Genomic DNA, 21,013 nt, shown 5'->3' on the forward strand with positions numbered 1-21,013 from the left:
CATCTTTTGTCCTTTATATTAGAGAATCTCTTTGCACACAACTCGCCAAAGGACTTCTGCTGCTACAGGCATCATCATACACCAAAGCTGAGCATATTTTCTCTCTTTGTGTCTGTTCTCAGTTTTAGTGTAAGATAGCAAGGAGATGATGCATGACTCTACATGGCAGTGAGACACCACAGTCACATTATTGTTTACACCCCTTTGTTCAAACACTCAAGAATGTATGCATGCATAGAACCAGAAACCTGCAGTTAAACCAAAAAAAAAAAGTTCCATCACAGATAGGAGCCTGACTCTTCAAATGAGCTTGGGCTTCCTCCACCTCTTGGAGCAAGTCCTAGCAGGCTGACTGAGGGGCAAAACCAGACATGCTGGTGTAGGAGGGGCAACTGAACTGACATCAATAATGCCTGCATCATTTTTTTCCTTGATTCACCTATTTCTTGGCAAGGGAGATAGATAAACATTTAATAAATAAATAATAAATTAACAATAACTAAAATCAAATAAAAATAGGCTTTAGTCTACTGATGTTACTCTAATTTAAGGACATTATTAAATGAAATAGGACCTAAAGCAAGAGTAAAGTACAGGGTAGATGCAATTGCAACAGAAGGCTGAAAGCCCTCTGGCAGAGGCTCACCTTGTAGAGCCAGTAGGTTGAGTCTACTGCACAAGACATAATCATCCTTTCTAAAGCCATCAAAGAAAGACAAACACACCTTCAACGTTGCGATTCTCTACAAACCATTTCCGGTCCTCAGTCCATTTATTGACTGTGTTATGCATCGTTGAGGAAATACTAACACTGCCAAACACACTGCACCCAGTGAGTTTATCAGTGTGTTGACAGCAAGCTTTATTCAGTTCACCGCCAATATGGTCCCAAAATAGTTTCCATCAAATTATAGTTTTACTATATAAAATAAATACAGAATGAGACAGCTTTGAAAATAAAAACTAATCTTATACACAGTGTATATTTTGCAGTTGTTTCTGGTCATGTGTCCATTATAAGAAGGGCTGTTTTTCATTTGTGAAATAAAAACAAATAGAAGTCAGTATCAATTTCATAGGCACTTAGAATTTGATTGCTTAATAGCAAGTGGCTCAACAAAAGCTAAAATAAGTTTTTTGTGACAATGTGTTCTTGTCCAAGCAGATGGCGAAAATACAAAACTAATTTCAACTCACCAACTTAAAAATTCAGTTTGGTCTAATTGTCTCCACAGTCCATTGCTGTTGATCTCTTAGATCTTGGAGTTACTCCAGTGGGCTTATTTAGTTTTAAAGGAGATTAAACCCATTTTACAGGGTAATAAAGTGATTGATTATACAGTATGACGCAGGACAGGGATAATGCACTGATGGGAGAGAAGACCACTGTGGACCACACATGCTTCAGTCAGAATTTCTTCTGGTATCGAGAGGGGTTGTTAGCTGAGGATGCACGGTGCTTGTGATGGTTCGAGACTTTCACTTCACTTGTCTGAAAACAGTGGAAGAAGGTAAGTAATAAAACATGTTTCACAAAGTCACCTTATCTGTTGAGGCAAGCAATGAATCCCGTAGAAATTCATACTTACAGAGGGTGCATCACTAAGTACGAGGCCACGTGTGCCAGTATAACCCCTCACATGTTCCCGCACACCTACAAATAGTAACAGGCAGGATTGGTTATCCTGCATTGAAATTACAACCTATTAATACTTTCCTGTTATATGCAGATCACAACAATCTAGTCGATCAGTTCTGGCCTAATGCAAGCAGCCTTTTGTTTGTGGAAAAGTGCTCACAGTACAGCTGGTGGTTGAGTCTGTCCAGAGAGAGGAGGATTTTCTGCTCTTCCAAGGAAATGGTAGTGAGTCCCTGCTGTTGGCTGCGCTGCTGCACCGTTCCAGACCTCTGTGTTTGGGCTGTTTCCATGGCAGCCACAATATTCCTTTCTTCCAGTAGGCCTTCAGCATGTTCTTCAGCCTGGTGTAACTGTGCCGTACTCTCCAAACCTGAGAGCACAGGCAAAGTCACATCAAAGGCATGCATTCTCACCTGCTCGCACTTTAGTTGTTTTTTATGCATTTATGTGTAAAATACAGCTGTGCTGTTGTCTGTCAAAATTCATGATGTTGTACTGCTAAAATTATTGAGAACGGTATTACTCCTAAGAACGTTTTAGTTCTTTTTGGTTATACATTAAATAATATAGATGCAGGAGAGAAGTCTTATGAAATGTTTGACTTGATAGAAGACAAACATTTTTGTAATACTGCTGATTATAGAAGTTAAAAGTTTGTTTTGTCTTATAGAAACCTAAACACAGACACAAAGTAAACACAATACCTTCATAGGGTCTGACTGGCTCTGTGGTCTTTTTGGTTGGCTATACAAAACAAAAAAAAACACATGTTAAGTCACTTAAGTCTTAGATTAACCTTAAATAATATTTATGTAGCCAACAGTACACTGCAAAAATAGTAGGTGATAGGCATAAAGCACAATAACAGGTAGAACAAGTTGTAAACAAAAACATTATGCATCAATGCTTATTTTTTGCCAAACACTGACAACTCAAGTCCATCCGGAAAGTCTCGCCTTGAGAAGCATAAATCGTGGCGTCAAGTCAGTTTTACCAACACTAAGGACATCCTGAAAGGGACTTCAAAACTGATTCAACAAGTTTAAACACACACCCATTTACTGATCTTTAGCAATTATTCTCACTCTTCCTCCCCACAGGGCAGCTGCATGCATGTACCTGAGAGGGCTGAGGAAACCTTCTGTTCCCTGAGCCAGGAGGCTGTCTGCTCTGCTCCACGCAGGGTTTCCTCACAACACGCCTACTCTCCAGGGCCTGTCTTCTAAGCATGTTTTTTGCTGAAAGAAGATGTATTAGCTGAAATCAGTAAAATAACATAAAAAACATAACTACATTAACATAAATGATAATGTTAACTAGTATGTGGTGAGCCCAGGCCCCTGTGGTCCTCTAAAGAGGATATATAACAAAATAGTTTCCATCTTTTGCCTGCAATAAAGATGACTGAAAATCACAACAGATAATGTTAAGCTTATGAATAATAAATGCATATGTGTAGCATTTTTCCAAAGTGTTATAGAATAAATGGAGCAAAACAAACACATTAAAAGATGGCTGTAATATTGATGAGACACACTGCTGATGAGGTTAGTGAAATTGAGAAAGCAGACTTGAAAGTTGTGAAAACAAGGTAGATTAGTTTGTGACCTAATCTAATATTCATGCAAATAATGAAAAATAGCTTGTCGTCTCTTGGAAATCTTATACAACTTTGCAAGTTGGCAGCACACAAACATCATGCAGCTCATTCACTGCATTTTCATTTCAATGTGATTAAATGTGAGGACAGTTACAGATACTGTAAAAGGACAGATTCAAAGAGTCACTTGTAATTGTGTGTTAAGGATAACGCATAAAAGGGCTCAGTATACAGTACTGCAGCCAGAACTCCCATTCTTTACTTGAAATTTGAAGTTTGATAGCAAATGGGCTTGAGAGAAACTGCATGGAAATCTAAATGACACATCTCTGCACACGCAAACCAAGCCAAAAATATACATTACCATCCTTGGTGGCTAAGGCACTGCGGACACCATGCCAGAGCTGTGAGATCTCCTGATCTGTGGGAGTGCAATCTAAACAGAGGCCTTTTTCATTGTACACCATCCCTCTTCTTCTACTGCAGCCCTGAGTTTCCTGATGACCTGAGCTGGGCGTGCCATTCGTGTTGCCCTCAGACACGGGGCAGGTATACGAGGGTGGCAGTGGTGTGTACATAACAGAACCATCTGTTCTGATTACATGATGTGTGTAAGGTGAGAAAAAGCCTTCTGAGTTGTCCTTGTGCAGGGCCTGCTCTACAGCCAGAGCTTGTTTACAGGTGACACTTGCATGATCCGCGCTATATGGAGTCTTAGTGATGTACGGCGTCTTTTCTTCTGATTCCATCCTAGGAGGTGGGCGGGGCACCATGATCTTCCCTTGAGCTTTGGCAATCTGACTCACCTCGATGGCAGATTGAGGTCGTATGACAGTGCCCTTTCTAGTCCGCGAGGAAACAGGACCTGCTTCAGCTCTGGTAGAGCGCTCTCTCCAAGGGACCTTGGGGCCACCGGTCCTAGTGCTGCTCCACGGCACCTTGACCTCATCTGTTCTTTCCTGGGGCAAGCTGACTTGAACCCCAACATCTGCCCACGCTTGCTTTGTAAAGTGATAACCAGTGGAGGCTGGAGGGGTCATGCTGGGTCCAGGCTTGGAAGCCCCTGAGACTGTAGTGAGACTTAGCTGGTGGTCCTCTGAGTTGTAATTTGACTGAGAAATATTGGAAGATTTGCTTTTCATCTGTTTCATTATGTTTTGTTCTTTGTACTCTTTTTCCACATGTACCTCATCAAACCAACGCAGCTTCTTTTTGACGGTGTTGTTGCCCTCCACATCCTTAGTTTTTGCCCTAGTCAGTTCAACACTATCTCTGATCGCTAAAGCTACTTGTTTTGCAAAAACCCAATGTCCTGAGCCATACACACATGTGGTATCTCCTGACATATATTTGGACTGCTTTTTAAGGATTCCTTTAATGAATCTGACTTCACATACTGAATGAGATGTCCCCACTGAAACAGGCAATTTGTGTACTTCCTCCTCAGGACACTTAAGGCACTTAAGAGTGTCTGATTGAATGTTAGACAAGCATGCGTGTTGCAGCAATGCTGTATTAATGGGCTTCTCAGTTTTGGGCTCTGAGTTTGAAACCTTATCGAGGTTGTTTATGGAAGCACTAGGCTCTTTCTGGGATGACAGATAGTGGTTTTCTTTTCCTGTTTGCTGAAGAGTTCCTTCTTGGGAGGCATTATCTGTTGTGCTATCGTTCAAGAAAATATTTGACTTTGGGGGAGCCCCAAACAAAATATCTTTGCTGTTGCCATTTTTGTCAGGAAAAAGAATTTCTGTAGCTGATGGATGTTTTAATTGTCTGTCATTATGGACCCTCTGTTGCCTGAGATCCAACAGAGCCTCTTGTTTAGGACATGAAGACTGAAGTGCTGTGTTGCCGGGAGCAACTCTATTTGTAACAATGATGTTATGATTGGGACTGTTTTGTGGGGTGTGTACCTCAAAGTGCTCTGGGTCTGCACTAATAATTTCACAAAGAGTTAATCGGTTGCAGTTGTGCAGATCAGGCTGGGTCTCTGTTTTAGGCATTTGCTCAACAGATGTGATCCCCCAAGAAGCTTTAGAAACATGCATCTTATTGTTAGGCACTTCAGAGTCCTCTTGTTTTTTCTGCTTAAGTTCAAGCAGTTTTTTTGACTGGGGTAAGTTATCACCATGAAACATCATCGCTGAGAAAGAAGTTAGGTCTGATGTCGGACACAAATCATTTTGATTTCTCAGGTCTGGATGGGGCTTCTCTGAGTCAAGCAAGAATGATGAATAGGAACACTGTAGATTTTTTGTGCTGTGGTTGGGGTCCTCGTTCTCCAAACTGTCCTTACTTGAAAGGCTTTCAGAATTACAGCAATCAGACAGGTAGCTGTCCTGAAATATGGAAGAAAAAGAGATGTGATAAATAGAAAATAATAATATGATTTACATTTTCCATATACAGTATATCTAAAGGTGGAACACAGATCTAAAATAAAAGTTGTTTGTGTCTAAGGGAGAGAGCGGAAAAGAGAAACTGAGGGCTAGAAAGTGAACTTGTTTGCTCTGGTGATGCTAAGGTACATCTTAGTAATTCTCAGAAATACTCCTCGTATTTCTGCGCAAAAAAAATAAAAAAGAATTTTCATTGATGGTAAGCACACCTAAACTGTGCAACATCATTTAAGCTCATGATGAAAATCTTATCATCTGAAACAAAAAAGCGATTAAAAGTGATTATGTAGGTGTTTTGTACATTTCCTGGGCTGTATTTCATGTGTAAACAAATTGTTGTTGTAAAACCTAGGTAAATAGACCTGGAAAACCACTCCGGTCAATTGCAAGGTTCAGATTCTGGACTACTTGGTGGCCATGACATCCCACTTCACTTTCTTGGGTCATTTTAAATTAGGTGTCTGACACAAAAGGTGCACTTTATGCAAGAGTTTGTTAAAAAAGCTGAGATAGTACAGCAGTGACAAGAGAGTAGTTTTACTGTAAAAAGTAACACCTTGTTTGCATGTTGAACATGAAATGTAAACATATCTGCTTTTGCTAACATAAAAAACAGCCCACAGTGAATGATAAATAAGGCAGTACAATTGCATAAATTGGACATATCTGTAAACAAGATTTGGTGTGAATTTCCTCCACTTAAGAGTGGTAGTGGATCAGTATGCGTGTAATATGCACAGGTCAGGTGTGAGAGGGGCATTATACCAATATTCCAATAAGAAATTTGATATTTCATGCAGATATCAGTACTTTTTTTGAGAGAATAGACTAGATAAGTCCCACACAATCAAGCATCTGCCCTGTGCTGTCTCTGTCGTTGATGGAGGCAGACATTTTTCACAAAAGCAAATCAAGAATCTCTGTTACAAATAACTTTTATAAAATAAAATAAATATTTTTTTAATCAACTATTCGCACACATTTCACCAGAGGGTGCTGAGGCTTGTGGCAGCCAAGAAGGGTATTCCTGGTACAGGAAAGGGCTCATGTCACACTGCTGCCTCCTAGGGGTCTACTTGTGTAGGATGCGATACAAAAACAGGCATTTGAACTGCCTAATATCTTAATCACTATAGGAAATAAACTAGTTATGCTAATATGATTTTATATTTAATTGATTATGCTAATCAATGCACTCATTCTATTAACATACTTTTCCTCACACACCATATTGGAGGTATTAATATTTGAACCCCAGTTTTTAAGTGTCCTGGTTATGATCTGGTTTTTGGAGTATCCCGTGTGTATGTGTTGCACATAAACACCACATCCTTCTGAAAAACCTGGATATGCAACCTGGAATACTTCAATATAAACCAGGATACTGTGGCATGTAAACACCTTATCCAGGTTTCTGAACATTCTCTGCAGTTACAGAACATATTGACTAGTGAGAATTGTGAGAAATCAAGACACAACTGCACACAGATTATCAGAAATGTTCCATGTAAACATCATATCCTGAATATGATCAAAACCAGGATACTAGTGCACATGTGAACGCACTCACTGTTTAGCTGTCCGGCCTGCAACTTTACTGTTTAGGTTCACTCTCATCCCTCTCATTGCTCATTTTCAGCCACAGCAGGCAACTGTTTTCATAAGAAAAGCTCCAAAAACCTACTGTACACTACCTGCTCAGCACCAAACGGCAGACAGACACAGTTAGCAACTAGCTGGTGAACATAGTGCAGCATTTAGCAACTAAAGAGCCACACATTTCCCTCAGGAGTTGGTAGAGGCCAATAACAGAGCTAAAAGAGGGTGAATATTGGACTTACATTTGCCCGGAGGCCAGAAACATGACTCAAAATGAATGATAATGTTGCTCCACAACTGCTGGATGTGTGAATAATCAACTTAAAAGGCTGAAGGATGACTTCAAAACTTCTTTCCGCTGCCCCCAAGTGGCCCAAAAAATCAGTTATTTATCAGTTATATAGTAAATTGCAGGTTTAAACTTGGGTGTGGAGAGGTTTTTAGAAGTATTATTATTTGACTGTGCATATTACACATGCAGAAGTAAGATTACATATTGAAATCTTTTCAAGTAAAGCTTTCAAAATAGGTAATTAAATTTCAGCTGATGCTTGATTATGCAATACTCTGCATCACTGATGCAGTTCATTTTTGATCAGCAGATGCATTTTTGATTAGTTAATTAGAGTGAAAGTGAAATTTCTCACTGTAGAGTATTTCACATGGTACGTGGCACAAGTACATGAAAAGCTAATCAAAAACAGAAACAAGAGTACTAGTAGTTAGTGTGACAGTGTGTCTACATGCTACAAACAGACACGACTGACTGATCACAAAAATACGGCTTGCTTAAAATTTCAAATAACAGAAAATTAAGTGCCAGCCCGAGATTGCATTTCAGCTACTTCTTCAACTTGCCATCTATGTCAGTTCAGATAAACTGCTGTCTCTCATCTGACCATGTTCATGGTTATTTTAAGACAGGAACAGTCAGACTTCTCTTCAAAAAGCTCCAAGTAGACTCACTCTGCTCTCATCCTTAAAAACTTTTGGTCAATTTATAAACTTCTAAACTTTAAGAAGATGGTAGCCAAGCTAGCACTTAACATCATCAATAATAAAACCTGCTTGATAAATTGCAGTCTTGTTTTAGAACAGGTCATAGCACAGAGACTCTTCTAAATAATCTTTTAGCAGCAGTCTGCAATGGTCACTCCATTTACATACAGTATTAGTGGGGTTTGTATATATGTGTGTGTGAGAGACAAAGCAGCATCTTACAACATAAAGCACCCCTATACAACAATGGGGAGGGATGAAATTACATAAATAACATTTTATGAAATACAAATTGTAATACCTTAAAAAACTAACCAGGGGTGAAATAACACCTCTTTGTGAGAATACCAGCAAAACTTTTAGTTTCCTGCACATTCAAATGTCATAACCAATATACCTGTGGATTGTGATATTGTTGCTTCTCTTGTGTTTTTTCAGTTTGTTGACTGTTCTTGAAGCAAGTCATGCTCTGCTCCTGAAGCAGTTTAGTGTAGGCCTCTACAGCAGAGAGTGCTTGGCGGTGGGAGGTTTTAGAAACTGTGGGAGGCTTAGGAGAGGGAGTGCAGCTTCTTTAAGAGAAGAAACAGAAAATATAAATAAAATGTATCACTTCTCCAGCCATTAAAAAAAGATTATGCATAAAATATATTACAAATCAAAATTTATGAACATAAATATCACCAAATTCTGAGTAACAGTATGAGGTTTTAATTCAACAGCAGTAACAGGGCTATTTTTAGTATGTAGGACACATGAGCATGATATAATTATTATTCAGAATTTTTTACCTGCTAACATTAGAGTTTCTGGACAAGAAAGAGGACTGCCGCGTGTGTGAACTTAAGGTGCCTTGAATTTGATTGAGTGCATCTTCAATATTTGGGACATTTCTTCTAAAACCTAAAACACCAAGAAAACGTACAACAAACTGAAATGTGTCAAGACTGTTGTGTGTTATTTTTCAGTTCTAAAAGGTATATATGTAAGATACATCACTAACATTGTCTGCGTCTCTGAGAAGAAGGTAAATGGGCTCTTTGGAAGCGCTCAGTTGCATTCTGTACTCGCTGCCTGCGTTGCTGTAGGATGTTCTCTCTCAGCCGTTGCTCCTGCACGTCCCACTGCTTCCGTCTTTCCTCCAGAGCCCTGGGCCATGAAAAGAGCAGAGCATGAACCTGAGGCACATTTTAACTGATTAAATGTAGACTGGCCATGTTTTAGATACAGAAACCTGAGTCCGTTCCTCGAGATATGTTTTCAACACAGTCATTAATAAATTAAAGCTACCACTTACTTACAGAGGAAGCCAATAATAACATCAACAGGTCAATCAAGTTCAGCATTAATGTTTTTCTTAATAAGTTAAAATTGTATAGGAACCAATGTCAACAAGAGCAGTGTACATTCATTTTTTAACAGTGTTTACAGCGACACAGGCTACAAAAGCAGGAGAACATCCATCATGTGTGAGGCCACTTTACCAGATGAGCTAAACACATTTTATGCTTGTTTTGATATCCCCAACAAAGAATCAGCTGTAAAGCCTCCAGAAGACCGGCCACTGTCAGTATCCACAGCGGATGTGAGAAGAATCCTGCTGAGAGTGAATATGAGTAAAGCTGCTGGGCCTGATAACATCCCTGGCCATGTACTAAGAACATGTGCCAATCAGCTAGTTGATGTTATTACTGACATTTTTAAACTATCACTGTCACAGGAGATCCTGTTCCCACCTGCTTCAAGACAACCACCATCGTCCCTGTACCTAAAAAGTCTACAGTGTCTAGTCTAAGTGACTACCGCCCTGTGGCTCTCACCCCCATTCTGATGAAGTGCTTTGAGAAACTGGTTCTCCAGCACATAAAGAACAACATCCCAGCCAGCCTGGACCCTCACCAGTTTACTTTCAGAACCAACAGAACCGCAAAGGATGCCTTCTCCACTGCCCTCCACTCAGTCTTCACACCTTGAGAACAACAACACCTACATCCAAATGTTGTTTGTTGATTTCAGCTCAGCATTCAACACAATCTCCCCCATGAAACTGATTGGAAAACTCTGGGCTTGAGTACCACACTCTGTAATTGGATATTGGACTTCCTTATAAACAGACCCCAGACACTTCGGATTGGCGGTCACACCTCCTCCACTCTAGTGCTCAACACTGGAGCCCCCCAGGGCTGTGTGCTCAGCCCCCTCCTGTTTATGGTGTACACCCATGATTGCAGCCCCCTACATGGAGACAACTCTCATCTCCCGGATTACAAACAACGATGAGACTTCATATCGGGAGGAAATCAACCATCTCGCAGAGTGATGCACAGAGAACAACCTACTGCTCAACGTCAGCAAAACCAAGGAGCTGATCGTTTATTAATCTAATCTTATTATTCTAATCTTAATCTGGATTATTAGAGTGGTGTGTGTCTTTGCCTCGTTTTTCCTAAATTAAACGATTATTAAAACTGACTTCCTGCGTCGGTTGGTTTCCAGGGAGAACTTGCGAGCTCGGACTCTGCATAACTTCTGCTCTTCAACCAAAAGTTGTCTCTCATCTTCGAGGCGTCCACCAGCTCCCAACCTCGAATTTCTGGAAGTGGACTGTTAAGGAGAATAGTTTTATGACAGTGTGTAAGTTAAAAAAAAAAGTCATTTAAATGTAACCTTTGACTTCAGTGAATAAAAAATGACTAACGCTATTATACAGGGTGGTTATATACAGGTTTTGTCATTATAGTGATTCACAGTGCCAATGGTTAATTGAACATTTAGCCTACTTTAACGGAAGTGTAGACGTGTAATACACATTTCTATAATAATTACAGGATAAATATATGTAAGCTATACATATATCCTATATATGTATAGGATACGAGTGGTAAAAGAAGTTGTCCTGAAGAACTTGCATGCTCCGAGGCTGCGGATCCTTGCTGACACCGGGCAGACATTCAGGTTCAGCTCCCAGCAAAGCTGCTAGCTGCTAACGTGGCTGGTTGGGTCCTTTTTAGCTAACGTCAGCCGTACTCGGTTCTAAGTCATTCAACCATTTTCAGGGCGAAGATAAACTTGCAAAGGAAATGTTCGAATCCACATCGCAGCAAACTCTTTGGTCGTTTAAGAAAGTAAGAAATAATCCGGATCTCTTTTCTAGGTGAGTTTGTCTGTGTACAGTCCCTCCATGCTAGCAACCGAGGACGCAGTTCCTTGACAACGGGGACCGTGGTGGTGATACCCGCCATGTCCAGCAGAGGGCGCAGAGCTCAATACATGCATGAAGCCTTCAAGTACACCTGGAAGTATCGTAATATATAATTATCAAGAACACTGTATTTGGTTAGATGAAAACAAAGAGCTAAATAAAACACAACGAAAACAAAAATAAATTGATTAAGTGAAAGAACTAAGAGGATAGATACAAAGAGTAATAATATTAGGTTCAGACGATGTATGATATAGTTTTAATTTTACGGTTAAAGTAAAGATTAGGAAAAGGCTGCTTGTGTGAAAGCACCTTTTAACCCAACATTGTTTTCAGTCGTATAGAGAGATAATAATCATTCGTCAGTGTATGAATTTCTTATTTGGTTGGTGACCAATGACGAACATGATTAAAACAGTTATCTGTCCTCTTACATGTAAATCGGCATATAAAGACATCAAATCTACTGTAAATATAAAGATATACAATATATAAAAATAAACCTAAGGAAAATTATATATAAATCAAACCTGGAAGACTTAGGCTTCAGCTTAAACATATTTCCAGACATGAGCTACATGTACCATATAGTGCGTATCAATGAAATTTTAAATATATATTACATATATTATATTACTATATCTACACCTTCATTTTAAACAGATTGCATAGCTTATATCTGCTCGGGGATGACGCCTCTCATAAAATATAAAGGTGTGTTGTTATTATCACATTGTCACATTTGATGGCACCGTAAGTTAAGAGGATTTAGGAAAATCGGCTTTTTCCAGATTGTTTATGCTCTCCTATGGACAGGGGCCACTGCATCAAATAATCTATTTTCAGTATGTCAAACATCATACAGAGTATTTGTGGTGCTATTGCCTGTAGCCTGCACACGGACAATAAACCCTCAGCCTTCTGCGTCAGTTTATGGCACAACCAGGTCAGTGCAGTTATGCTGTGCTTACATCCTCTATTAGTGTGACAAAGTGCTTTAATAACTTGCTTTTGGGGCTTACCAGTCACAGTTAGGGAAAATCAAGGAAATTAAATTGAGATATAAACAGTTAAAACAGGACCCAAATGTATTCATCAAATGCCAGTATCCTGTTATAAAACACACCTTTTCTAAAAGCTGCTCTAAAACCGCCCACTGGGCGTGCAGAGGCAGCACCGTCAGCATCAAGACCCAAGGTGGCACGCAGGGTGAGAGTCAGTCTGACAGGTGGTCAAGAGGCTGACATGAGTCGGGTATACATGAGTTGCAGCTGGTCGCCTTTGGACGAAGTTTTGAGTCGTAGCGACTAGTGAAGTTGTTTGGGACATCAATCATCTGTGAGGTGAGTGGACCATCCTGTTAGACTTTTTAATATTGCTGTGAAAATATTTAAGATATACAGGCTATTGAAGAATAATGACATTACGTGCCTTATTTCCAAAAAACAATTGAAAAATGTCGGTGTTTGGTAAGGCTTCTAAGGAAAAAGGCCCATAATATTCCTAAAAGAAGCAACAGTATGAGACTAGTAGCTAATCAGTGATCTCATCCTGCAGTATCCCGTTTTACGAATCTCCTATTGTGCCTCTCCTTTCTATGTACACTGATGTCTTCTACTCTGCACGGAGAACATGTTTTTTTCATATTATTGACATGCACACAGCTCATCTAATGACGTTAATTGCAAAATAATCTTATCTATCATACAGTGCATCATTAAAGTAGTGATGTTACTGCCAGTTTTGTAATATATCATGCCACAGCAATGTTATTATTATTATTATTTTTTTTTTTGCTTTATCATCTCCTATAAGAACAGTTGCCTGTAATGATGAAGAAGAGCAGCAAAACCAAAACAACAAGTTATTCTCAGAAATCCAGGCAGGTACATCCACATGGAGCAGCTGTCTATGCCATTTTAAAGACAAAATAGCTAATTCAGTTTTTTTTTATTCATATTCATGATCATACCAATTCCATTTTAGCTGGGATTTTCGCACCTTCCCTGGCTAAACAGCATGACACCATTTTCATTTTATCTTGTCCCAGCTGATATAGACTAGATGCTAAAGATGAATAATTTGGCAGTCTGTATTACAACAAATTCTGTATATACTGCATATGCTCATCAGATTGTTCAGTTATGTAAAATCTTATTAACACTAATTATGATCGAATGAAGGGAAGTTGTCATCATCTATCATCATCGGTGCTGAAGCAATTACCTCCTGAGATAACCATGTTATTCAAATGAAATTACTGAACAGAAAGTAGATTTACTCGTTTGACAATGACACAAAATACAATATGGTATGGTAATATGGTAGTATGGTCATAGTCTAATGAATGGAGTTAACATCATGCTTGAATCAGTAAATAAAAGTTTACCACTGGAAACACTTGATGACATTGTTGTATGATATTCCAGAAATGTTTAATACATTCAACCAACTATCAGGCAGAGGCTGAGTGGATGGACAGTGCCAGGCCATGAAATGACGGAGAGCAGATGATGAGTCTGTGGGTGGTGTCACACATGTAGTGCCAGTTATAATTCAGCTGAGACCAGCTGTCCATTGCACACTGTTGTCCATTCATTTCTTAGGTCATTGCTGTCTCATTCCCAAGGCCTTTTTTAGAAAAATAGATGGAGTTGATGTTCATTTACCTAAACCAGTAGACTAATTAAAGTACTGTGTTTGCTTAGTAAGAAATTAACAATAAATCTTACTTATCCTGACATTTGTGTGATTTGGATTTGAGAGTGAAATTTGAGTATTTTGGCATAAAATAATACATTTAGACAGATAAGATCTTCAGCCATATGATAATTATATTATTCAAAATATGTTTACCTGTGTTTAGGTGGAGCAATGAAGGGAGAACCATGATGCTGCGGCAGGTCGTGGCCAAACCCCGGAGACAAGCTTTACGGGGAGCTGGTTATCTGTGTCATGCTCAATCCTCCTCCTGCCTTTCCATGACAGAGGAACTTTTCTTAGGTGCTGCAGAATATGGCAACATTCCTGAAGTGAGGCGGATGCTAGAGGAGCTGCCAGACCTCAACGTCAACTGTGTGAACTACATGGGCCAGAATGCATTGCAGCTGGCAGTTGCCAATGAGCATTTAGAGGTGACTAAGCTCCTACTTAGGAAGAAAGACCTCGCTAGAAAAGGAGATGCTTTGTTGTTAGCTATCAGTAAAGGCTACACCCGTATAGTGGAGGCCATACTGAGCCATGAGGCCTTTGCAGATGGCCAGAGGCTGACTAACAGTCCCAGCCAGGCGGAGACACATGATGACTTCTTTGCTTATGACGAGGATGGGACACGTTTCTCTCACGACATCACTCCCATCATCCTAGCTTCCCAGTGCCATGAGTATGAAATTGTGCATATACTTCTTACGAAGGGGGCCCGTATAGAGCGGCCCCATGACTACTTCTGCCAGTGCAGGATCTGCAGCGAGCAGCAGAGGCATGACTCGTTTAGTCATTCACAATCCCGCATCAATGCATATAAAGGTCTGGCCAGTCCAGCGTATCTGTCCCTCTCCAATGAAGACCCTGTGATGGCAGCTCTGGAGCTGGGCAATGAGCTTGCAGTTCTAGCCAACATTGAGAAGGAGTTCAAGGTATTTAAGTTAAATGTACCTGATTTTTTACTAAAATTTCACAGACAATAGCTGTACATCATGTTGATTAAAAGATTGCAGACTACAAATAGGTTTGTTTTTGTGCTATTAGTGACTCATAAAAGTATAGGAATAAAGCGCTATAGATGTTGCCTTTGTCTGTTACAGAATGATTACAAGAAACTGTCCATGCAGTGTAAAGACTTTGTGGTGGGACTCCTGGATTTGTGTCGAAACACAGAGGAAGTGAAGGCCATCTTAAATGGGGACAGTAAATCATGTCAAAGCTCTGAAACCTTTGGCAGACAAAACCTTATCAGGTTAAAACTTGCAATAAAATACGAAGTTAAAAAGGTAAGCACTTTAATGTTTAGGATTAGAATTGATGCACTTGTTTTCATATTCAACTTTGTCTTTTTCTTGCACTGTTGTTTCCCCTAATAATTCTTCTCCCTTACTCTCCCTCTCTCTCACACACGCCTCCAATGGAGCAGTTTGTGGCACATCCAAACTGCCAACAGCAACTCCTCTCCATCTGGTACGAGAACATGTCTGGACTACGTCAGCAAACTACAGCAGTTAAAATCCTTCTTGTCCTTGGTGTAGCTGTTGGGTTACCTGTCCTGGCCTTTACGTACTGGATAGCACCATCAAGTAAGGTTAGTTACAAAAAAGTCATACATTGTTTTAACTTAATAATTAGATTGTACATTCATTGTCTTGATTTTCTTTTAGGAAACATTTTAAACACTTTTAACAAAGCTAAAAGGAGAGTGAACGTTGCACTTACATATGACATGACTCCAATGTTGCTCCATGTCTGCTGGACATTTAAATAGGCCAATGTTGCTAACACACTGCTGCCTACTGCTATATAGAAGACAGTTTAGTGTTTTGGTATTAAGTTTTGATTATTCTGTTACTGTGTGCAAAGATGATATTTTGTAACAAGTTGTACCCATAATATTTCTGAGATTAATTTGGGAAGCCTGGTGCAGCTCAAAATAATGTTTAACTTTGTTCTGTTTGCCATTCCCTGACTTGTGTCAGTTAGGGAAACTCATGTGTGGACCTTTCCTGAAGTTTGTGGCCCATGCAGCTTCCTTTATGATATTTCTTTGCCTACTGGTCCTGAACGCGGCAGACCGATTTGATGGAACATCGCTGCTGCCTAACATGACCACCCACGATCACCCCTCACAACTGTTTCGTATGAAAACCACCCCCTTCACCTGGATGGAGATTCTCATCATATCCTGGGTCATAGGTAATGAGTGTATACAGTCACAACTAGCTGTCAAATCTTCTTCTATTACGTTATTATATCTTTTCATTATGTTAATTTATTCCTCTCCCATCTTTCTGACTCATTCTTGTCTACTTCTCATAGTTTAAGTCAAGCTCGCACACTTTTACAATTACATCACTCTGCTGTGCATGCAGGGTCAAGGATATTACAAGTCATTCAGGAGTTATAAATCCCCAAACATCTATCATGCTAGGAAGTTGCCCACATAGGTAATTATGTATTCTTACCTCATGTACCATAATAAATCAGACTGGTAATGACTTTCCAAAGACAGAAAAGGCAAGGTGACACTTTCACTTAGCTCTACAGACGAGACTTTAGCCATATCACGCATGCTATGTGATTTTACTATCATTTCAAGACTTATTTATCATATTTATACATGTTCAAATCATATCAGCCATTATTTCATTTTAGAGAGAAACGGTGTGACTGTCAAAGAAATATGTGATTTTTTTTTCTACAGGGAAGATCTGGGAAGAATGTAAAAATATCTGGTCACAGGACATCCGGGAATACATTTCAGAACCCTGGAACCTCCTTGACTTCAGTATTTTGGCCATTTTTATGACCTCTTTCATTGCCAGATTAATGGCTTTCTGGCATGCATATTCTGCCCAGTGTTATGTTGACAAGCACTATACTGACCTGTCCAACATGACCTTGCCCTTTGAGATACAGTATTTCCAGCTGGGTAAGTGTGGACCAATGAATTCAAGCATTATAAGTAATGATTTAATAAATAGTTTTTTTATACATGTAAAATTAACCTAATATTGTTATTAAAGAGGATTGCCTGGTTCAGACTTAAAGTTTAGGTCGCATTAGTGTCACACTGGATATATATTTTAAAGAAAATATTGATCTGATAGGTGTTTATTTAAAGATAATTTTTTCTCCTTGATAAATTGGAGACTCAGAACAGGAAATCCATGAAAATAAAGGGATATTTTTTCCTTGTATGAGTTCTATACACAGGCAGTCATCTAAATGGAATTCAAGTTTACTGAATTCAGCATTTGTTTGCTTTCAGCTCGAATCAACTGGATGCCCTCAGACCCACAGCTTATTTCTGAAGGCCTCTATGCAATTGCAGTTGTTCTGAGTTTCTCTCGCATTGCATACATCCTGCCAGCCAACGAGAGCTTTGGGCCTTTGCAGATCTCTCTGGGAAGAACAGTAAAAGACATCTTTAAGTTCATGGTGATTTTCATAACAGTTTTTGTGGCTTTCATGGTGGGAATGTTCAATCTGTACTCATACTACCTCGGAGCCAAGCACAACGATGCCTTTACAACGTGAGTGGTGACTATTACTGTTGCAATAACGCAGTTTGCCTGAAAAAGCTTGGACAATGCCTTAATATTGTCCAACTGTGCCTTTGGATACAATCTGTGTTGAATTAATATGATGTAAGACTAACACATTGGTTGCACTACACTAATTTAATTCCCATCTCCATTCCTGCAGGCTCGAAGAGAGTTTTAAAACGTTATTTTGGGCCATCTTTGGCTTGTCAGAGGTGAAATCAGTGGTCATTAACATCAACCATAAGTTCATTGAGAATACTGGCTATGTTCTGTACGGGGTATACAACATCATCATGGTGATTGTCTTGCTGAATATGCTCATTGCCATGTTCAACAGCTCCTTCCAAGAAATTGAGGTACGTCTTAACCATCCACATTTCTAAATTAGTATTCCCTTTTGTATCTCGTATACTATCAGTAATGATAATGACCATTTTGTTGTAAGATGATAATTGTTTTGGAATAATTTAATTTGACAAAAATTTCAATAGAGGTTATGATTTACTGCTGATTTATGCCAAAGTTGACAAGTTTCAGTCCAGTTTTGTATACCTGCTGTATATTTGGTATAATACTGCAGATTTATTGAAGAAATGTAGATAAGTAGGTGGGAGTTACAAATTAGAAATGCAGATTAACCAACTAAATATTCACCTGTTGCTCTTACCCCTTCTTACCGTTTCTTTTCTGTTGGTGCAGGATGATGCTGACGTTGAGTGGAAGTTTGCCAGAACTAAGCTCTGGTTCTCGTACTTTGAGCATGGTGGCACACTTCCTGTGCCCTTCAACCTCATACCCAGCCCCATGTCTGTTGTTTCCATCTTGCTTTGGATAAGGGAATTTCTCTGGGCTGTATCTCAAGGCAAAAACAAAGAAAATTCAAATGATGAGATGGGGCATAACAAGGTCAGGCATCAGCTGCTGACACAAATGATATTTCAAGCAAGCAAATGACCAGATTTATTTGCTGAATGTAAATTAATGGCTAGACAGATTTATAATACTTCTGGTGAAGTTTACCTATATTCTTTGATACAGGTCTACAGGGCCCTCTTGTGTCACATTTATAAGTTGCAGGAGTAAGTGTCCCTTAAAGGCACGTTTTAGAATAAGTATTAACAGTGCTTCTCCTCTTTTTTGTTGTTGTTTCTAATCGTAGTTGAGGCAACAGGAAGATCTGAGTGTGGAAGCATCGCTTTGTCCAACCCGTCACCAAGTAAAGCTGTTTTCATTTCCTAATTCTGATTAACTTGTTAATAACTGAGCTGTTGACAGGAATTTGTCTTTCCTGAGTAAAGTTGTATACACATAGACATGTGAACACAAATAATGCAATGTTTGTAACTTATTCTAGTACCACACATTAAGGTACTCAAAAGGATACTTGCTGTATATACATGTAAGCGCCAATTTAATGTGTCAGTCAAAACCAGAGACTGTAAAATTAAACATGCTCACTGAAACAAGTTGGCAGCTGCTCTTCTTTTTCCTTAACTAACTCTGAATTTTTAGGAACAATTAGCTGATCAGTTTCAGACTCAAATCTTCTATTCTTTATTACAGAAGACAATGAATCGCCTCATCAAAAGATACATCTTAAAAGCACAAAGAGATAAAGACAATGATGAAGTGAATGAAGGTGAGTTCAGCAGGTTTTCTGGATACAGTGTTTTTCATGTCTGGATCACTGAATTACGAAACATAATTTGATGTTGTTTCACTTACTGTCTCATAGGTGAACTGAAAGAGATCAAACAGGACATCTCCAGTCTCCGCTATGAGCTGCTGGAAAGGGGGAACCACGACATGGAGACACTAGCAAAGCTCATCAAGCAACTGGGAGAAGTCATGCATGTTCAGCAGAAAGAAGAGCAGAAGAACAAGCAGGCTATACTTTCTTCAAAAATGTAAATAGGGATGTATTTACTGGACACACTACACTCTTCTCATTAATGAGGCATTCAGTCAGGGTCAAAGGGCCCTTAGGATGTAAAACACATTTTTGGACAAAAACTTGACTGAAAATATTTACATATTTTGTATTAATAAATATAAAAAATGGTTAACATTTTTGATTTTTTTTTAAGTGTAAATGTAAAAAATAAGCAGTTTTTTGGATGTATCACTGGCAGGTTCATAAGTCAGACATAACATAAAAATAAATGAAAACTTGTTGGTAATAACTGCCCTCATGGCTTTCTGTGAATCCGGTTTAAATTTTCATACAAAACATTAACTTTTTCATTTTGTTATGTTGTGTTTTATTAAAATGTTGATCACTTAAGCATAATGTTTAATGAATATAATTAAAATCAATGTTGATTATCTTTACCTCATGGACTTCAGAGGGTTTATGGGTTTTTAAAATTGCTGCAGCAGATGCTGTTGTGCTCTCTGAAGCTTGCTGTGAAGCAGGACAAATGTCTGAGAACAGTCTGACCTGTCAGGTAGACAAAGAGCTCACCTCCATCTACAGTCAGGCCAGCAGAGTAAATGCTACCACCAGACTTTAGCTGTCAAGTCCCTGAACAGAGCTACTGTGAAGCATTTATATCAAGGAAAACCAATGGACGGACATTGCAGTTATTACAAAAAATAACCACAATAAATGTTACGAAAAAGATGAACATCAAAGGCCCAGTGAAATATTGTGTCTACAATATTAGACATTTGATTTAAAAAGTACCAGAAGATGGGATTACACAAGAATTGAAGGCTGTTGGTGGTCACCATGAAACATTAGTGTCACATTTACAGATTACAGCCTTGTCTGAAAACTAGGTCATTACACCATTTGAAAAACACATCATGTAGATATGAATGTTTAACTGTTATCTGAGAATTATGTAGGCCACAGCATGAGAATCCCCTCTGATATCAAACAGATGACGCAGGAGACAGGGCCAAGGCCTGTGTGTGCATCATAACTCCTCAACAACCAGACTCGACTGATTAACTTGAATAGTAAAATCCTTTCTGTTATCTAACTAGCGTAACAGAAATGTAAATTAGAGTACAAAGGAGGTGAGGGTGCTGTCATGACGCAATGTCCTTAAGAAATATAGTGAACCACCATACAGAAGATGCATAGATAAATATTCTTGACTTTAACAAAGGCTGTTCATGTGCATTTGGTCAAATATAGCAAAAACATGTTTCAGTTGAGCTTGAACTTTAGTTTTTAACAGCCTTAAATATATGCAAATGTGCAAAAATGGAGAAGATCTGAAAATGAAACAAACAAACATTAAGAATTTGCAGAAAACAAAACAAAAAGAAAAATGTATAACTACTTTGATTTAATTACAGCTCACTGCCACTTAG

The 21,013-nt window shown here is 39.0% G+C and overlaps 2 protein-coding genes across 5 annotated transcripts; one reads left to right on the forward strand and one right to left on the reverse strand.

The window, feature by feature from the left end:
* Positions 1-11,480, reverse strand: cep126 (centrosomal protein 126). 4 transcript variants are annotated; one of them, XM_044203237.1, is made up of 11 exons: positions 11,143-11,480; positions 10,707-10,837; positions 9,237-9,382; positions 9,025-9,136; positions 8,634-8,802; positions 3,604-5,578; positions 2,759-2,877; positions 2,344-2,383; positions 1,800-2,009; positions 1,590-1,654; positions 1-1,492 (listed from the first exon to the last, which is right to left on the reverse strand). In XM_044203237.1, exons 1-11 carry the CDS (start codon positions 11,182-11,184, stop codon positions 1,409-1,411), a joined length of 3,093 nt encoding a protein of 1,030 aa, XP_044059172.1. In that variant the 5' UTR covers positions 11,185-11,480; the 3' UTR covers positions 1-1,408. The 4 variants fall into 4 exon arrangements, with proteins under 4 accessions (XP_044059172.1, XP_044059171.1, XP_044059173.1 ...); XM_044203236.1 differs by having other exon boundaries at positions 8,634-8,805; XM_044203238.1 differs by having other exon boundaries at positions 8,634-8,805; positions 10,707-10,826; positions 11,110-11,479.
* An 880-nt stretch (positions 11,481-12,360) lies between these two features.
* trpc6b (transient receptor potential cation channel, subfamily C, member 6b) lies at positions 12,361-20,020 on the forward strand. Its single transcript, XM_044202586.1, has 12 exons — positions 12,361-12,778; positions 14,302-15,070; positions 15,239-15,424; positions 15,565-15,729; positions 16,121-16,337; positions 16,846-17,073; positions 17,413-17,677; positions 17,850-18,045; positions 18,389-18,595; positions 18,849-18,905; positions 19,253-19,328; positions 19,425-20,020. The coding sequence occupies exons 2-12, from the start codon at positions 14,324-14,326 to the stop codon at positions 19,598-19,600; spliced, it is 2,520 nt and encodes an 839-aa protein (XP_044058521.1). The 5' UTR covers positions 12,361-12,778; positions 14,302-14,323; the 3' UTR covers positions 19,601-20,020.
* Positions 20,021-21,013: the final 993 nt, after the last annotated feature.

This window comes from Siniperca chuatsi, linkage group LG7 (assembly GCF_020085105.1).
Source record: "Siniperca chuatsi isolate FFG_IHB_CAS linkage group LG7, ASM2008510v1, whole genome shotgun sequence".
Taxonomy (NCBI): Eukaryota; Metazoa; Chordata; class Actinopteri; order Centrarchiformes; family Sinipercidae; genus Siniperca; species Siniperca chuatsi.

Bases quoted from the DNA above. Each gene is read 5' to 3' on its own strand.
- cep126 (XM_044203236.1), bottom strand. From the start codon at position 11,184: ATGTCTGCCCGGTGTCAGCAAGGATCCGCAGCCTCGGAGCAT. The intron at 2,878-3,603 runs GTAATGTATATT...ATCTTCTTTCAG, and splicing joins TGCCTTAGCCACCAAGGATG to CAAAAAACATGCTTAGAAGA. The intron at 1,655-1,799 runs GTGAGCACTTTT...TACTATTTGTAG, and splicing joins ACTCAACCACCAGCTGTACT to GTGTGCGGGAACATGTGAGG.
- trpc6b (XM_044202586.1), top strand. From the start codon at position 14,324: ATGATGCTGCGGCAGGTCGTGGCCAAACCCCGGAGACAAGCTTTACGG. The intron at 15,730-16,120 runs GTTAGTTACAAA...GACTTGTGTCAG, and splicing joins GGATAGCACCATCAAGTAAG to TTAGGGAAACTCATGTGTGG. The intron at 18,906-19,252 runs GTAAAGCTGTTT...TCTTTATTACAG, and splicing joins TTTGTCCAACCCGTCACCAA to AAGACAATGAATCGCCTCAT.